At 43.1% G+C, this 18,780-nt stretch overlaps 1 protein-coding gene across 5 annotated transcripts in view; it reads right to left on the bottom strand.

Moving 5' to 3' along the window:
* The window catches only part of LOC133471342 (zinc finger protein 609-like), a 150,768-nt gene that overhangs the window by 9,729 nt on the left and 122,259 nt on the right, over nt 1-18,780 (bottom strand). For 4 of the 5 annotated variants that reach the window (XM_061760835.1, XM_061760803.1, XM_061760812.1 and 1 more), the window contains 4 exons: nt 11,510-11,597; nt 5,482-7,783; nt 1,822-2,191; nt 946-1,284 (listed from right to left, as the gene is read on the bottom strand). In XM_061760835.1, the coding sequence (XP_061616819.1) occupies nt 946-1,284; nt 1,822-2,191; nt 5,482-7,783; nt 11,510-11,597 (3,099 nt within the window). The remainder of the gene's footprint in view (nt 1-945; nt 1,285-1,821; nt 2,192-5,481; nt 7,784-11,509; nt 11,598-18,780) is intronic. The other variant, XM_061760818.1, reaches the window with a different exon arrangement.

Raw genomic sequence — 18,780 nt, 5'->3', positions numbered from 1 at the left:
ATGTTCCTTGGTACCATAAAGGTTGGAAATCACTGCTCTAAGTCAGATCGTGTATTCTAATCAGTCAGGTCAAACCAACATTACATGACAGAAATAATGGGCGCTAACTTACTGTAATTAAATTACTTCACCCACACCGAAACTTTACAGCATGATTCGACAGAAGCGGTGGCATGTTTACGTACAACCGTTAGCGCTAGCACTAGCTTGCTAGGCTACATAACGTTTTTGTTGCCTGCTTGTGAGCCGTATCGTATTAAAAGTACGTAAACATACCTCAAGCAAGCCTTAAACGAACCTTCTTCTCCTGTCCTGAGCACCGGTGTCTTTCTAATACAGTCGGCGCGAGCCACTCTTGTTGTCGTCGCCACGGTAACGAGTGTATCCGGTCGCATTTGAGTTGACAAGATAAAGCCCAATGATCGTAAAAAACGGGATGCGGTGGTATCGGAATAGAAGATTTTATTGCAGTAGTCTGACATAGTGCAATTGTGAAAGACCAAATTTGTCTTGTAGTCTGATCCGGGCATTACGTGTTGCCTCCCTCTGACGTGTTTTCTGTCCCACACCACCGACATGTTTTTAAAAAAAAAAAAAATTTTTTTAAAATAACTTTATTGGCCGTCAGATATTTACAGTACTACGTCAAAAGACACGCGACAAGGCTGAGAATAAACTAGTTTTTGGAGTCAAATATACTGTGCACGATGGGGACGCGGAGTCAATGTCTTTTGCGGAGCCGATCAATGGCGAATTATGACATTAAAGCCGATCAGCATAAAATGCTAATTATCGGCCGATACCGATCAGGCCGATAAAATCGGTGTAAAGTGTAGTTGCCACAATGCACATTCAACACACGTGTCCTTCACCTTCTTCCAATACACAGTTGTCATGTAAATAAACGTGGACGGTAGAAGAGAGGGCAAGTGAAGACTGACTGACCTGTAGTGTAGGAAAGGTCATACTGCCCTGAGAGCAGGGGGTACCCCAGGTGGTGGTGCGAGGGCATGAGCCGCTGGGAGGGTGAAGAGCGTGGCCGATCTACGTCTCTTTCCCGATCTCCACCTCTGTCCTGCTCTCGCTCTCTGTCAAGGGGTGGCTTGTCTCCTATTGTCGGAGATTTGCTTTTGTATTGGCTGGCGTGTTGATGTAGGATATCTAGAGCTTTGGAGTCTGTTGCCATTTTGTTGACAGTAGGACTAGTGCGGGATTTGTCGTTGGCCTCTTCAGCTATTTTACTGCCGTAGGGGGAAAAAGGATAACCTCCCGGAAGGTAAGAACCTAGATGAATAGGAATATTGATGGGTTAATTTAGGATGTATTCAGAATACAGACATTATATATATATATATATATATATATATATATATATATATATATATATATATAGTGCCATTTCTTTGCAAGAGAACAAGTAGATATATAAAACTGCAACAAAGTATGAAGGTTCGTTTTCACTTTACTCAAATGTTGAGGACCATGGGTTTTATTTATAAGAATTGCCCCATGCAGAGACCACTCCCATTCTGAATTTGGTTAACACAAGGTGAGTACAGTGCGAGTAAAACTGGCTCCAGCAGCTTTAAAATTCATAAAAAATCATTTGAATTCCCAGTAAAACAACATGAAATGGCTGAACACAACACACAGAACAATGAGAAAGATTGGAACACTTGGGCAATGATAAAATGTTCCAAATTGTAATTGTTCACTCTTTTTTTAACTATTTGCGATGAAGCTGGCAAAGGTGAATTTGCCAGCTCACAGCTTGTCGGGTAATGTTTGATATTTTTTTTAAATGATCATGTATTGTCATACCTGGGTAGTTCTGCATCATGACCGAAGGCATTCCCCTGTAACCAGGGTGGTTAGGGTCATAACCTTGTCCATAGGGGTAACCATGTATATATGGCATGTATCCTTGGTGCTGTGCTAGTGGTGATGAGAACTGCAAGTGGGCATTCGTACGAGCGTCTTTGCTCATGGTCCGATGTTCCTCAGAATTTATTCTAGGGTCAGTAATTTCTTTGCCGTCCTCCTTCGGCCCGCTTTGACAGTCCTTAGGCCTGCACCTTTCGTCCTTTGATTTCCTATCACGTTCCCGTTCTCTGTCGCGTTCATCTTTCCATCGAGGTTGTTGCTGCTGGTGTTCACTTTCCGCTTGAGCCTTTTGGCTGTCCGGGTACTGCTGGTGGTCAGAAAAAAAGCAACAAAATGATCACAAGCGCGGAAAACTATACAGTCAACACCAAAGCAGACTCCTGACAGATAAACATCTGAGGTCTCATTTATAAAAACGTGTGCATAGGATTCCATCTTAAGCCTGCCGCACACTGCACGATGCGGTCGAACCCAACTGGACCAGATCATCGCATAATAAGCGCTGCCGACTCAAACTCGCACACTGAGCGATTGGATATACGGACACCCTGAATAGACAGAATATTGTACATTATTTTTTCAAACCCTGAAAAGATATACCGGTAATACTAGTTAAGGAAAAGGCGGGTTGCTAACGATAGTGGATGTTGGGGGGAATAAAAGCGTAAGTGTGGCTATTTTAAAGGACTCTCACTGACCCCATTCATTTGAATGTACCCAAGCGAGATACGTGGCATTCGCGTACATTTTGGTTACAAGCTTCACTTTTTCATCCACAAGCACATTATACATGATGAATACAGTTAAGTATTGATGTAAAACAATATCTGATGCTTTATATACGCCAATTACTTGGCTTTGGGCGGCGCAGCGGCTGTTTGGTGTCTTGCTTGCGTAAAAACTTATTTTCAGCTTGAGTAAAAGATGAACAACACACACTGCGCGACAGTTCAGTTGCATCCGGCCCCGTCGCTCAGTGTGCGGCAGCCTTAAAAGTGTGTGTACACATAAGATGAAAAGGTAGCGCACAAAAGACAAAAAAATAATAAGAAGAAATAAATGTGAGCACATACACTTCCTCTTCCACCTGGAAATATTGCACATCATATCGGTGCCCTCTTTCCACCCACATTCAACCATCAAAGGACAATGCAAAGCACCTTACAAATCAAAATGCTGATCAATAAGTCGTTCATCAATAGTTCTTTATCATGAATTGTGGCATGGAGCAAAAAAAAAGACAATCACACTAAATATTAGTGACACTGAAATTGAGGTGCTGAGGAGTGAGGTGGAGATAAGAAAGTAGATAGTTTACTGTCACAGCGATACAGTAGTCAGATACAGTAATCCCTTGTTTATCCTGGGGGTTACATTCCAGAAAACTCGTCATAGACGAAACCTACGAAGTAGCGACCATTTATTTGCTGGATTACAGATACATTTTCAAGTGTCTACATGGAATTCAATGGGAATATGTAATACTTTAGTGAGGTGTGGGTATTTATTTGTCCACTTGAGGTCAAAGCCAAAACCTGCACCAGGTCCCACTCAGTGTATGAACTACAATTTGCCGATAATGCAACACTGGGCTCCTGTGGCCCGAAATCCTTATAATCCATACTGACATCACTAAAGACCAGCTACACACGAGCCGGAATGCTGGTGAATGAGAGTAAAACAGAAATCTTGCAGTTTTCCAGTAGTGGAGAACCTCCTGTTGTGTTTCTAATTGACGACAAGCCACTGAAAAACTCTATTCTGGTACCATCGACTCAGACATGCGAAATTGTATTCGTCTTGCTGCAGCTGCTATTGGGCGTCACAAGAAACGTGTTTTCTTCAGGCGGGCAAGTCGAGCTGTCACTGAAGCTTATGAATATTAATGAGCAAATGTGACGTTATTTGCGATAAGTGGACTAAATAGAACAGTCTTCAAATGGTTCAGGTCCTACCTGGAGGAAAGGAGTTATTACCCTTGGAAGTGTTCAATCTCATCGAATGGCAATGACCTATGGGGTCCCTCAAGGGTCAGTTCTTGGACCCCTCTTGTTCAGCCCGTATATGGTACCCTCGGGTCAAATTATTCAGAACCTTAATGTTGACTATCATAGCTATGCAGATGACACAGAGTTATATCTAGCAGTGTCCCCAGATGACTACAGTTCAATTCAGGTGATGTGACTGTCTAAAACAGAAAACTGGATGAGCCAAATCTTTCTTCAATTAAACCACAACAAAACTGAGATAATTGTTTTTGGCAGTAAAGAAAAGAGAATTGCTGTTTGTAAATAACTGGAGTCACTCGCTTTAAAAACCAAAGACCAAGTCCGAAACCTTGGTGTAGAGATAGATTCCGACGTGACTTTCAACAGTCGTATCAAAATCAATTTGCAAAACAGCCTTCTGCTAGCTGAAGAACATATCCAGAGTGAAGGCTTGCATTTGCCAAGCAGACCAGGAGAAGCACATCCATGCTTTTATCTCAAGTAGACTAGACTACTGTAATGGTCTTCTGACTGGACTTCCCCCAAAAGAGCATTAAACAGCTGCAGCTCATTCAAAATGCTGCAGCTTGTCAACCCAGTAGGGCTCCGAGCTCGACAGACTCAGGTCAAATAGTGAAGCACAGAGACCAAAGCTAACATGGTGAAGCAGCATTTAGCTGTTATGCTGCACACTAATTGGAATAAGTTGCCAACAGAAATGACGTCATCCCCAAGTGTGAATGTTTTTAAGTCCAGGTTATAAACTTTTCTCATGCTTTTTAGATGATTCCCATTTTTAAATGATGTTTCTTGCACTGAACATTGTTTTCATTGTATTTTTATATTTATATTTGTTTTAAATGTTTATAAGTTGTTTTTTTTCTTTGATTTTAAATGCTTTTAATCAGTAAAGCACATTGAGTTGTGTATGAAATGCACAAAATTAATAAATTTGCTCATAGGTAGGGGTGTTTTGCTTAAATGACATGAAAGTCAACCGATGCTAATGTGCGAAAGACTTGCTGGCTAAACCATTAGGCAATGTGCCTCACAGTGACACTCTCCGTGTTGTAGGAAGCACAAAGCATCATGGTACTTGCTGCTGCTTCCCAGAATTATTTGCTCTTTTTAACTTCAGGTTGTTGAAAATCAAGCTAAATGTTGCTCTTGCATTTGTTCCATTTTGTTATGAGTGTGTGCATTAGCTATACTGTATGTACGTCAGGCTAGCTTGGTATTTGTGAATTTATTTCATGAAACTCTCACTGTGGTTTGTGTGTTAAACGGTGGTATTCTGATCACATTCATTGCATTATTAAGCAATGCAGCGACTTACCAAACGTGAGTTAAAATTGCTCAGTAAGGTTTCATTTCCTACAGAGTAAAACTATTTGTCCTTATGTGAGTCGCTGCTGCCACATTATAGTCAAATAGCCAGCAGTGCTAACTGAACCAAAGATGTGCAGGTGAGTAACTGCACTACACAGTTCAACCCCCCAAAAAAATCTGCAATGCACAGAATCTGCAATAAGTGAACCGCAAGGGATTACTGTATGCGTCTGCAACTTTCAGGCCCTTGGTCTACTGATGATACTCAATTTGTATTTACCTGTCTGTACCATATAGCCTGCTCTGTGCCAGGCTGACCTCTTGAATCAAGTGCTTGCTTTGAGTCCTCCTTCCCATGGTGCCCCCCTTCTGTCAGCTTCATCTTTAGCCCTTCAGTTTGCTGGGACTTTATGTCCTCTGCCTTAATGCTTCCCATAGATTTGGATGAAACCTCAGAGGGTGAGTCCCTGCATTTACTTATAGGCTGCGGCGTCTTTCCAAACTCAGATTGACTTGGGGTTTTGGGAAGGTTTGGCTGCATTGGGTTCTTTTGTTTCCAGTCCTCCTTAATCGAAGCTTCTCTTTCTTTCATGGCTATGTCAGACTTTTTCTCAGCAGCACGGTGCTGTTCTGCCATTTGTCGCTGACGCTCCTCAAACTGCTGTCGATAAGCAGGGTTGGTATTCATTAAATGGTTATGGTACGTCTGATCTGAATGATATGCATATGGGGGTACATAGGCATACTGATTGTAGTAAAGTGGTTGCATATACATGTTGGATCGTTGTTGAATGACAGAGGGCTGCTGTTGCTGCTGCTGCTGCTGCTGGCCAGGAGCAATGTCAGGTTTGCGATCCTCATGAACCTCAACCTTGACTTTCTCCTCCCCCTGATCCTGGTCATCCTCCCTTTTGATCTTCACTTGACCTTCTGTCACCGGTGCAACTGGATTTGGTCCACCAGGACTGGGGTTGACATAATTGGGTGAGTAATAGGTCTCATAGCCAGAATAGTATGGAGAATCTTTGCTGGGTGCGGGATGTGGGAAAAGAGCTTTTTTGACACTTTCTCTGAGTGCCTGGTCCTCTGTCCTGTTTTTGACATTCTCTAGTTTCCCTTCACCATCCTCACCAGCATCAGAGATGTCCGAGTATGCTGGGCTGTGAGTTTTTACAGACGAATTGTCAGCACCATTCTGATTCATGTGAAGAGGTGTAAGAGGCTGTGGCATGCCACTGCCGTCTATTCGACTGGCTACACCAATGGATGGGCTAGGAGCATTATCTGTAAAACTGTATATCTTGTCAGCCTCAGCCTTGATGCTTGCCAGTCGACTTTGATGAGGGTCTGAGGATCCATTAAGAAGCCCTTCAGCCTTATTTCCTTGTTCAGGTACTTCTGTGTATGATGGTTTTCCCTCCTCCAGTTTACCTCCCTTTCCTATTGACTTGGGGCTGTCAGCCTCCTTTCCACCATCCTTTTTCTTCTTGTCTTTCTTCTTCTTGTCTTTGGAGTTACTTGAGGGAGGATCTCCAACGGCCGGGTTTTTTGGCTGAGTGCCTTTCATTTGGGGACTTTTGGGGATTCCTTGCAAAATTGGGGTAAGCCCTGGTGAAGAATTTGGGTTTCCTGAAGGGAAAGAGTACAATTGTGATGCTGAAGGTCCGGTGACAACTGTTCGTGGTGACTTCATATATTTTTGAGCCATTTTATCAGCCTTTGTGTTAGCTTTTTTGGATTTTTCAGAACCTCTTTTTTCATCGATGCCATCATTACTGGCTTCATCAGAAAGACATGCCCCTTCATCACAACATTCCATGGGTGTACTTATTTCTGGTTCTGTTTCAGCAATTTTCTTTTTGCTCTGCTTGGAGCAAAACTTGCCGGGTGATGGCGAAGTACTTTGAACATCAAAGTTCCTTCCTTTCGGTGTGACTGACCGTGCTGGAGAAAAGGATCCTTTTTGTGAGATAGATGCACCATTACAATTCTCAGGTTCAGGGTGAAGTGTTGAGTCCTCTCCATATTCACTGTCAATATCTAATTCTAGCTTCACGTCATCATCCGTGTGGGCACGGGCTTGGTGGTACTTGAGACCATTAATGTGCTTATATCTCTTGTTGCAGTTGGGATGAGGGCAATCAATGAGAACAGGTGAGGGACAGCTACGATCAAGGGGTGGTGGAAGTGGTTCAGTCTTGATAGAAGGAATGAGAAGACCTGTTAGCCCAACCCCTCCACTGTTAGAGTTTGTCCGGATACGTTTGTTGCCTTTGGTGTCCTCCGAGCTAGAATTAGGCTCCATGTCTGATGGAGGTTTGGCCTTACGTTTTCCAGCTGAGGAGGGGCTTGCTTTAATATCCTCTGTGTTGCTGTTGGGAGGAGTGCGGCGCTCCGATGGAGTCTGGCTGCCTCTTCGGCCCTTACTGTTAGTGGCAGCGCGTGTCTTGTTGTTGGTGGCGCCTTTGTTGTCTGACGAGTTGCTGTTCTCGTTAACAGGAGTGTTGCTATTTGGTCTCATTCGTTTACCTCGGCCACGGCCATTCCTCATTTCCAGGTCACTTGTAGGGGATTCACAAAACCTGCAACCACATAAATTAACAGGATAAATGAACAGAAAAAAATAAGTTTGTTTTATGATAACTGTAAAAGGCAAATTAGAAATTCCCTCTATAAATAAAATAAATCACATATACAACTAGGACTGCAGCTATTGACTTTGTTTTAATTCGAGTATCCTACTAAAAATTTTATCGAATTGCGTATTCGGACAAATTATATTTTTGCTTGGTTAAAGACCAATTATGAATACAGAAGAAAAAATAAGCCATTTCTCTTAAAAATGAATGACCAAAATGAACAACCAATTGTTTTTTGGGGGGAACATTTTCGATGACTTAGAAATTTGTACTGGCCCAAGCGAGCCAGTGTCTATACGTAGGTGGTGGCTCAACACAGTTTGCATAGTGGCTCCGGGCCACCGTCAATGTTGGAACCTGCATAAGGAGCCTGCTGTGCAACTTCACTTGAGCAGCTTCCATTTCAGGATGTGACATAATAAGTAGGTTCGTGACTGTGCATTTATTAGCTTCAATCAGACTAACGAAATTAAAATGAAAATGAAAATGAAGACACCTGGATAGGAAAAACAAATATTAACCAAGTAATTTTTTTTCACAAACTTTGCCACTCACAATCATTTTTGTTCACCTACAGTACTTGACTGAAAATGTAGCCACTTGCAGATACGATGTAAGTACACAAGCGATAGAATACGACAGTCTGTGCGACTATAATGTGACGTAACATATTCAGTGTGCTTGATAAGCACTGTGAGATGTCTCTTCCTAAATACAAGCAGCACCTTGACTCTCCTACCAGGGACAACATTTGAGACGACTGCTACACCACGCTAAATGACGCATACTGCGCTATCCCCCGTGCAGCTCAGGGATTGTCTGATCACTGCTTAATTCACTTAATACCAACATACAGGCACAAACTTAAATGTGCCAAGCCTATGGTGAAAACACTGAAGAAGTGGACCAATGATGCAAAGATAGAACTTCAAGGCTGTTTAGATTGTCTTTGAAACTTTAACTGGCAGCCTGGACGAATATACGGACACAGTCATATCCTCTACCAGTTTCTGTGAAGATGTGCATGTACCAACAAATATATTTTGCACGTTCAATAACAACAACCCGTGGTTCACTGACAAACTTCAGCAACTTCGCCAGGCTAAAGAAGACACCTATCAAAGTGGGGACAGAGCCCTGTACAAACGCGCTAGGAATTATCTGACAAAAAAAATTAACATCAAAGAGAAATTATGCAGAAAAGCTGGAAAAACAGTCAGTATGGCGAGGATTAAAATCGTTAACCAATTACAAGCGACCATCCTCCAAGCGGAGAACAATAAAGGACTAGCTGACGAATTGAACAGCTTCTACTGCAGATTTGAAAAGGACATTTTCACACCACACACCCGCCCAGCCGCCCACCATCGCACCTCTGACTTCTACGTTCACCATTCATGAACAGGATGTGAGATGCCTCTTTAAACAAAGCAGCGGGCCCAGACCTTGTATAACATCCTGCCTCCAGCTCGCTCCAGTCTTCACACAGATCTTCAATAGATCTCTGGAACTGTGTGAAGTGCCATCCTGTTTCAAACGCTCCACCATCATCTCAGTCCCCAAAAAACCTGAAATCTCGGGTCTGTATGACAACAGGCCTGACATCTGTGGTCATGAAATCATTTGAACGCATCGTGCTGGACCACCTCAAGAGCATCACAGGACCCAGGTTGGACCCCCCCCGTCCTCTTTCTCCGCTGCTCTTCTCTCTCTACACGAACGACTGCACCTCAACGCATGCAGCTGTCAAGGGCCTGAAGTTTGCAGACAACACCACAGTCATTGCCCTCGTCAAAGATGGTGACGAGTCTTCATATCACCAGGAAGTGGAGCGGCTGGAGTTTTGATGTGGCCGACACAACCTGGAGCTGAACACGCTCAAGACTGCAAAGATGATCGTGGACTTCAGGAAGCATCCTTCGCCACAACTGCCCCTCACGCTGTCCAACTTCCCTGTGTCAACCATTGAAACCTTCAAGTTCCTGGGAATTACAGTCTCTCTCAGGACCTGAAGTGGGAGATCGACATCAACTCCATCCTCAAAAAGGCCCAGCAGAGGATGTAGTTCCTGCAGCTTTTGAGGAAGCTCGGCCTGGCACAGAAGCTCTTGAGGAAGTTCTACACAGCAGTCATCAAATCAGTCCTGTGTTCATCCATCACAGTCTAGCTTGGTGCTGCCACAAAAAAGGACAAACTCCAACTGCGACAGACAATCAGGACTGCTGGAAAAAACATCGGAGAAAGGGAGTACCCAATCCACTTTCAGTCGCTTTTTTAAACTAGCGGCAACACAAGAACATCAGAAATTTATGAGCTGCTGTAGGCCACAACTCATGCCAACAGCATCTTATCCCAGACTGACTTTTTCCTTGCACTATTGACCCCCGCCCACCCTCTTAAATACATACACACATAATTACTGATAGAGCATCAAACGCACTGATAGAGCATCAAACGCAATTCAACTGCAATGTCTGGCAGTGAATGAGTTAAATAAGCGGATCCACGAGGAAAAAAAAAAGTTCCTATAGGAAAATGAGACGGTCGAGGAGATATGTTGAGAAATAATTTTACTGTTTTACTCTAATGTAAATGTGTTTTTTCACCAAATTTTCAATTGACAATGTCACACAAAAACGCTCCTCAAAAAGGCATTTTTTTTTTTCCGACCAAAAGGTTGAAGTGGCCGTTCCACCCAGACGCCGTATTTTAACAGACTGTCATTTTTGGAAAATCTTCTCACAGTGATACTCTGATTTCCTAAGAATGTCGTAGAACTGCATCCATCCATTTTCCGTACCGCTTATCCTCACTAGGAAGCGTGCTGAAGCCTATATCCCAGCTGACTCTGGGCAAGAGGCGGTGGTACACCCTGTGTGGGTTGCTGAAAAACGTGGCTTAGCTGCACTACACTAGGGAAGACCACAATTTGTTTTGCCATGTGGAACGATGTATTTCAGACATGGTGTCTTTTAAAAAGAATCTACTGAGAATCTTGTGCATTCACCCAGCCAGAACATCAATCTAGAAAAAGTGGAGATGAGCAGAAGGGGCTTCTTCTACTCAGACCAACAATTTAAATCTGTAACTTCTTTTTCTTAGATGCAGGACAAAGCACTACATTCTCAGCAATAACAATTTTCTCTTTCCCCATGAAGATGAGCTAATAGAAAACAGTTAAACTGGTAAGAAAAATCATTGTCATAATAAAAGGCTCGTTAATCAAAGCACTTCTCCCCTCTTAATTTCATTTTTTCCATTTTTCACATTTTCCATCCCTTTGTCACTGTTATGGCATTTTGAACCAGAGGATGGGGGAAAAAAAACAACTGTGCAAAATGTACCGTATAAGGCCTTCCCTTTGATAAGTGTAGCAGGAAGAAACAAACCTTTCCATAACAACTGAGTTTACCGATGGCCAACATGAGCAGCCTAATGGTGTAACAACCTTGATTCAAAGTTCAGGCCACACACTCAAAAGTAGCACAAGCCTAAGTGCGTGTAAGGTAGAAAGGATGCATTGAGTGATCCACAAACACAAAGAATTCTTAAATCCCTTCACATGTAACTGTTTTTTAGTTTGAACAAGACAAATCTTAACAGGTTTTGCACAACATTCAAAGGCATTAAATAAAAATAAGCAGACTAAAAAAGTAGAATATTTCTTACCGAGGTGGAGCCCAGTCATGCCGTGTGCAGTCCAAAAGTGTGCCCACATACGTCTTGTTTCTCCAAGTAACATTTACCACCAACATTCCTGTGAGGAAAGAGACATTTTAACAATGAATAATACATCTGTAAAATACAGTTAATCTGAGCAGGAAAATTCGTTTAAATCAATCTATGGATGTTTGAGCAGAGTGTTGGAAAAGAGGTTTTCATATGCAAGACGGTCACATGAGCCAGAGACCTTTCTTAATACTGTAATGGTTTGGAGACTGATTTATGACTGAATCTTCCAAATTACTTGACAGGAGGTCCCTCTGGGAATGATCACACTCGGGTTACCAGGGAAAATGCACTCAGCACATTTCCCATTGAAATAAACCATCTTGCAGTTCAGGACATTTCCCTGAAGGATAATGATTTATAATTTTTGACATTCCTCTAGCCTACCTTCTTGGAAGTAATATGACTCTGTTCTGAAATGCCTTTTGAACCTAGATAATATCTTGGATTTAATACGTGTGGTGTGAACAGTTTAATTTAGCTGGAGGTGTCTAAGTGTGTAAGAAAAGCACAGTGACTTCATTGGTATTACAGCAATCTGTCACTTTTGTGCCGCTATTTGAGTGTGAATTTGGTAGCACTCAGCTCGAGTGACAACAATCCGACCCTATTCTGAGTCTTATACCTGGCCTTGAGTTTCAAATCTAAACTTGTGATAGATTTTAAAAGATGTCCAGGAAACTAAACTTTATCTGGTAACACTTTGAGTCATCAAAACATCACAATTATGGAAAGAAATATGCACTAAGATTCTTTATTAAATCAAATAATAGGCGGCCTGCCTTCATTGAAAATGCACATCATCAGACAAACAACTTCAAATGATGAGGAGTAACCATGTTGCGAATAACATTCTAAATTAACCCCCTCACCATCCCCCTCAGTTAGCTGTGATGGTGACCTCAGTTTGCCACTTCAGCACTGCGGAGAAACTGAGGGCTGCAGTGAGCTAACTTATCTAATGGCACAGGAATGCTGGCTGGCAGCTTCCATCCCTCAGAGCATTTTATTAGGTGAGGAAATCTCTCTTGCTCACCTCATTTCCCCTCTCTTCTTCATAATCACTTCTGCTTTTTAAACTTATAACCATTGTCCACTCACAATATTTTTTCTCCAACACACGGGTCACAGGTTCAGACACTTTCTCCTTGCTTCCGGTATGTAAGAGCAAGTCAGTGAAAAGCACGTGTATGTCTATTTTAACAAGGACCAAGTGATACTTGGATGCAAGCATCTTCCACCAAGGGCTAAAAAAAATGTAAATATTAATTGTGTCTGCAGAGGAATAAATAGGCTGTGAAACATATCTCTAGTACATAAAAATATTGCAGACCTGTTCCAAAATGCCTTCAACAGCTGGCCAGGATCCCCAACCGGTCTGGCAGCTGATTGTGGTAGGATTAACTGAAGGGACGGCAAATGAATGACTAGATGAGCTAAAGCCTCGCCTTATTACCTTATGGGTAAGTGCAACATAGTTTTTCTAGATTTAGATTGCGAGCAATATGCCATGGTAAAAATATAAATTACAGGATTAATTTTTCAGACGTGTAAAAGATTTTTAAATGGGCATATCATATACGAAATGTAAAATATTAATTCTCACAATGAAAAGAAATCCCTTCTGGTCACGAATTAGTAAAGTATAATACATAGATAAATAATTCACCATTTAGTGGAATAGGTGTCTGTACTGGGAGTGTAATGAGAGTGTAATGAACAACTTGGTATAGTTATGGTAATTTCTAGAGCTACAGCAAGGAAGCTGCAGTGGGGCAGAAAAGTATTTAGTCAGCCACCAATTGTGCAAGTTCTCCCACCTAAAAAGATGAGAGAGGCCTGTAATTTTCATCATAGGTATACCTCACCAATGAGAGAAAGTGAGAAAAGAAATCTAGAAAAACACTGTCTGATTTTTAAAGAATTTATCAGCAAATTATGGTGGAAAATAAGTATTTGGTCAATAACAAAAGTTAATCTCAATACTTTGTTATGTACCCTTTGTTGGCAATGACAGAGGTCAAACATTTTCTGCAAGACAAGGTTTTCACACACTGTTGCTGGTATTTTGGCCCATTCCTCCATCCAGATCTTCTCGAGACCAGTGATGTTTTGGGGCTGTCGCTGGGCAACACAGACTTTCAACTCCCTCCGAAGATTTTCTATGGGGTTGAGATCTGGAGACTGACTAGGCCACTCCAGGACCTTGAAATGCTTCTTACGAAGCCACTCCTTCGTTGCCTGGGCGGTGTGTTTGGGATCATTGTCATGCCACCTTTCATCTTCAATGCTCTTGCTGATGGAAGGAGGTTTTCACTCAAAATCTCACCATACATGGCCCCATTAATATTTTCCTTTACACGGATCAGTCCTCCTGGTCCCTTTGCAGAAAAACAGCCCCAAGGCATGATGTTTCCACCCCCATGCTTCACAGTAGGTATGGTATTCTTTGGATGTAACTCAGCATTCTCCTCCACTCCTCCAAACACGACAAGTTGAGTTTTTACCAAAATGTTCTATTTTGGTTTCATCTGACCATATGACATTCTCACAATCCTCTTCATCCAAATGCGCTCTAGCAAACTTCAGACGGGCCTGGACATGTACTGGCTTAAGCAGGGGACACGTCTGGCACTGCAGGATTTGAGTCCCCGGTGGCATAGTGTGTTACTGATGGTAGCCTTTGTTACTTTGGTCCCAGCTCTCTGCAGGTCATTCACTAAGTCCCCCCGTGTGGTTCTGGGATTTTTGCAAACCGTTCTTGTGATCATTTTGACCCCACAGGGTGAGATCTTGCGTGGAGCCCCAGATCCATGGAGATTATCAGTGGTATTGTATGTGTCCTTTGACAGGTCTTTGGTCTTGGCCATAGTGGAGTTTGGAGTGTGACTGTTTGAGGTTGTGGATAGGTGTCTTTTATACTGAGCTCAAACAGGTTCCATTAATACAGGTTATGAGTGGAGGACATAGAAGTTCTTCTTAAAGAAGAAGTTCCAGGTCTGTGAGAGCCAGAAATCCTGCTTGTTTGTAGGTGACCAAATACTTATTTTCCACCATAATTTGATAATAAATTATTTAAAAACCAGACAATGTGATTTTCTGGATTTTTTTCCTCATTTTGTCTCTCATAGGTGAGTTATACCTATGATTACAGGCCTCTCATCTTTTTAAGTGGGAGAACTTGCACAACTGGTGGCTGACTAAATACTTTTTTGCCCACTGTATTTAACAAAATTAGGTCAGCTTTGAACACGTAACTGATCCTTGAACATGTCTGGCAACAGCTTGAATACACAACTATATTTTTCTCATGAATTATAACCCTATTCAATCACTACAAGATTTTTCAGTAACACTTCGATCTGAGCCAAATACCTCATAAGTAACTTGGCAGCCATCCCGTTAAGGCAATCCAGCTCAGCTCTCAATGAATGTGGATGTCCTTTTTACACACAAACTGCAAATATACAGTGCCGTGAAAAAGTATATCAAATTCTCATTTTTTTATTTTTTTTTTTGCATAGTTTCCCGATTTTAATGTTTAAGATCATCAAACGTAAAATCAGACCAATATAACACAAGTGAACTTAAAATGCTGGTTTTAAATGGTGATTTCATTTATTAAGGAAAAAAAAACTATTCAGTTACCTGGCTCTGTGTGATAGTCGAAATCCAGACTTCAATCCGATTCAATTGCAGTGGCTTGACCTTAAAAAGGCCATTTTTGCTGAATTCAAACAATTCTGCTCGGAAGAGTGGGCAAAAATATCTCCACAGAGATGTGAAAGGATCATTGCCAGTGATAGAAAATGCTTGATTTCAGTTGTTGCTGCTGAGGATGGCCCAACCAGTTATTAAACTTCGGGGGCCATTACTTATTCACACAGAGCCAGGTAACTTTGAATATTTTTTTTATTCCTTAATCAATGAAATCACCATTTAAAAACAGCATTTTAATTTAACTTGTGTTATATTTGTCTGGTTTTACATTTGTTTGATGAGCTTAAACAAAGTGGGGAAACTATGTAAAAATATAAAAGTTGAAGGGGGCCAACACTTTTTCACGGCACTGTAAAACCCACAGTCAATTGCTCAAAAACAGTATATAGCGCCCTTAGGTTCTAGGTTAAAATCTTGACTGCTTTTTCTGTGTGAAGTTGTCTCTGTGTTTGTTTGGGTTCTTTCTGGGCATTCAAGCATCCTGCTACAGTTCGAAAACTATAATATATATAATATACTATTGTATAACACTTCATATAAGGATTTACTTTTCTCATCTTATTTACAGTTAGGGCTTTGTCTTTTGTCTTCCTTTCTCACGCCCCTCAAGAAACTTGGTTCTGTTCGACTGATTCTCAAAAAATAGCCATTATAACACTAAGAAACCACAGTGCAATCTTAAAAACTCCACTGTGACACAGTAAAACTGTTCTGGCATAAAAGGGATACCGATCCTCCATTCTGCTTGACATAACAGCCAAAAAGGACAAAAAAGAAAACTGTAAGCATTCGCTTTACAGGCAAACAGCTCAAGTTCACACATGGGCTCATAAAACCATACCACAAATCAACACATGCATTTGTGAGACATGATGTGTTTTTATATAACCATCCATCCATTTTCCTCTGCTTATCTGATGTCGGGTAGCAGGGGCATCAGTTTAAGCAGGAAGCCCAGACTTCCCTCTCCCCAGCCACTTTGAGGCGTTCCCAGGCCAGCCGAGAGACGTAGTCACTCCCACGTGTTCCGAGTCGTCCCTGGGGCATCCTCCCGGTGGCACGAGGCATCCTAACCAGATGATTGAGCCACGTCATCTGGCTCCACTCGAGGTGGAGTAGCAGAGGCTCAACTTTGAGCCCCTCCTGGATGACCGAGCTTTCACCCTCTCTCTTTGGAGAGCCCAGACACTAAACTATGTCAGAAACTAATTTCGGCTGCTTGTATCCGCAATCTTGCTCTTTCAGTCACGACCCACAGCTTGTGACCATAGGTGAGGATAGGAACACAGACTGACCAGTAAATCGAAAGCCTTTCCTTCCAGCTCAACTCCTTTTTCATCACGACAGACCGATAGAGAGTCCGCATCACTGCATACGCTGCACCGATCAGCCTGTCGATCTCCCGTTCCATTCTTCCATCACTCGTGAACAAGACCCCAGGATACTTGGGAACTCTTCCCCGACCCGGAGAGGGCACTTCACCCTTTTCGGACTGAGGACCATGGCCTCAGATTTGAAGGTGCTGATTTTCATCCCAACCGCTTCACTCTTGGCTGCGAACCGCTCCAGCGAGAGTTGAAGGTCACGGCTTGATAAAGCCATCAGAACATCATCTGCAAAAAGCAGAGACGCAAAGCTGAGGCCACCAATCCGGAGCCCTTCAACACCCCTGCTCAGCCTAGAAATTCTGTCCATAAAGGTAATCAACAGAATCGGTGACCAAGGGCAGGCATGGCAGACTCCAACTCTTACTGGAAACGAATCTGACCTACCGCCAGCAATGCGGACCAAATTCTGACACCAGTTGTACAGAGAAGAAGCCACTTCAGAGTCCTGAGAATCTGCTTCCTCATGGGAAGGCGTGTCTGGGTAATTGAGGAGGTCTTTGAAGTCTTCGGCCCACTGACTCACAACCTCCCAAATTGAGGTCAGCAGCGCACCGTCCCAACTCCACACACTGTTGATGGTGCACTGCTTCCCTCCCCCAAGACGCCGGATGGTGGACCAGAATTTCCTCGAAGCCGTCCGGAAGTCGTTCTCCATGGCCTCACCAAACTCCTCCCATGCCCGACTTTATGCCTCAGCGACTACCAAAGCTGCATTCTGCTTGGCCAGCCAGTACCCATCAGTTTCCTCTGGAGTCCCACAGGCAAAAAAGGCCCGAAAGGACTCCTCCTTCCGCATCAGTTTACCGCTGGTGTCCACCAACGGGTTCAGGGATTGCCGCCACGCGAGGCACGAGAACCTTTCAGCCATAGCTCCGGTCAGTTGCCTCAAAAATGGAAGCATGGAACATGGTCCACTCGGACTCAATGTCCCCCGCCACCCCTGGAATTCTTCCCAATCACGCCCCTCCACGTCTCTCTGTCATTGCCCACGTGAGCATTGAAGTCCCCCAGCAGAACGAGGGAGTTCCCAGCGGGAGCGTTCTCCAGCACCTCCTCCAAAGACTCCAAAAAGGGAGGGTTCTCTGAACTGCTGTTTTGTGCATAGGCACATAGAACAGTCAGGACCCGTCCCCCCACCCGAAGGTGGAGGGAGTCTCACCTCACGTCCAAGGGCTAAACCCCAATGTACAGGAACCGAGTCGGGGGGCAATATGCATGCCCACACTTGCTTGGTGCCTCTCACTGTGGGAAACTTCAGATTGGAAAAGAGTCCAAGTACTCTCAAGAGTACTATGGTACCGGAACCCAAGCTATGTATGGAGGTGAGCCCGAGTATATATAGTCGGAACTTTCAACCTCGCACACCAGCTCGGGCGCTTGCCCTGCCAGAGAGGTGACATTCCACGTCCCTCGAGCCAGCTTCTGTAGCCAGGGATAGGACCGCCAAGGCCCCCGCCTTTGGCCGCTACCCAGCTCACTACGCACCCGACCCCTTAAGCATGATTTTGCTTAATTAAACATTAGTTGTTTTTACTGTCTGAAGGAACACACACTCACATGTACGTATATACATATACACAAATACACACATCACCCATTTTCCATCCACTGCAGGACGCAGGCTTCTTCACGTTTCCAACTACTACGGCAGTTTGCAATTTGTTGTCAGTGTATTCCGGTGTGTTTAATAATTTAATCTATCCATCTACTTTTAGGTCTTTGCCATGGCCACTTTGATAGTTTATGTGGTCCACCTTTTGTCAGCTCTTCGGGCAACGTGGCCAGTCCATTTCCATTTAAGGCTTTTTAATTTTTTGAATGACGTCGGTAACTCGCGTCTGCTGTCTTATCCAACTGCATCTTGTCGCAAATGCTTATTTTCAACATTTGGCGTTGCATGTTCCTTTGGGTTACACGGAGCCTTTGTATAACGTTGGCATTCGTAGTCCAAGTTTCACTACCGTAAGTGAGGACTGGTAAAATACATTGATCGAAAACCTCTCTTTTCAAGCAAATGGGAAGACGGTTCTTGAATATAACACTAAGCCTTCCATAGCCTGCCAGGCAAGCTTTATGCGGCGTTCGACTTCAGTGCTTGTATTT

This window comes from Phyllopteryx taeniolatus, chromosome 2 (assembly GCF_024500385.1).
Source record: "Phyllopteryx taeniolatus isolate TA_2022b chromosome 2, UOR_Ptae_1.2, whole genome shotgun sequence".
In the NCBI taxonomy this organism is placed as follows: domain Eukaryota; kingdom Metazoa; phylum Chordata; class Actinopteri; order Syngnathiformes; family Syngnathidae; genus Phyllopteryx; species Phyllopteryx taeniolatus.
The sequence above is the reverse complement of the archived record's forward strand: the minus strand, read 5'-3'. Positions and strand labels throughout refer to the sequence as shown.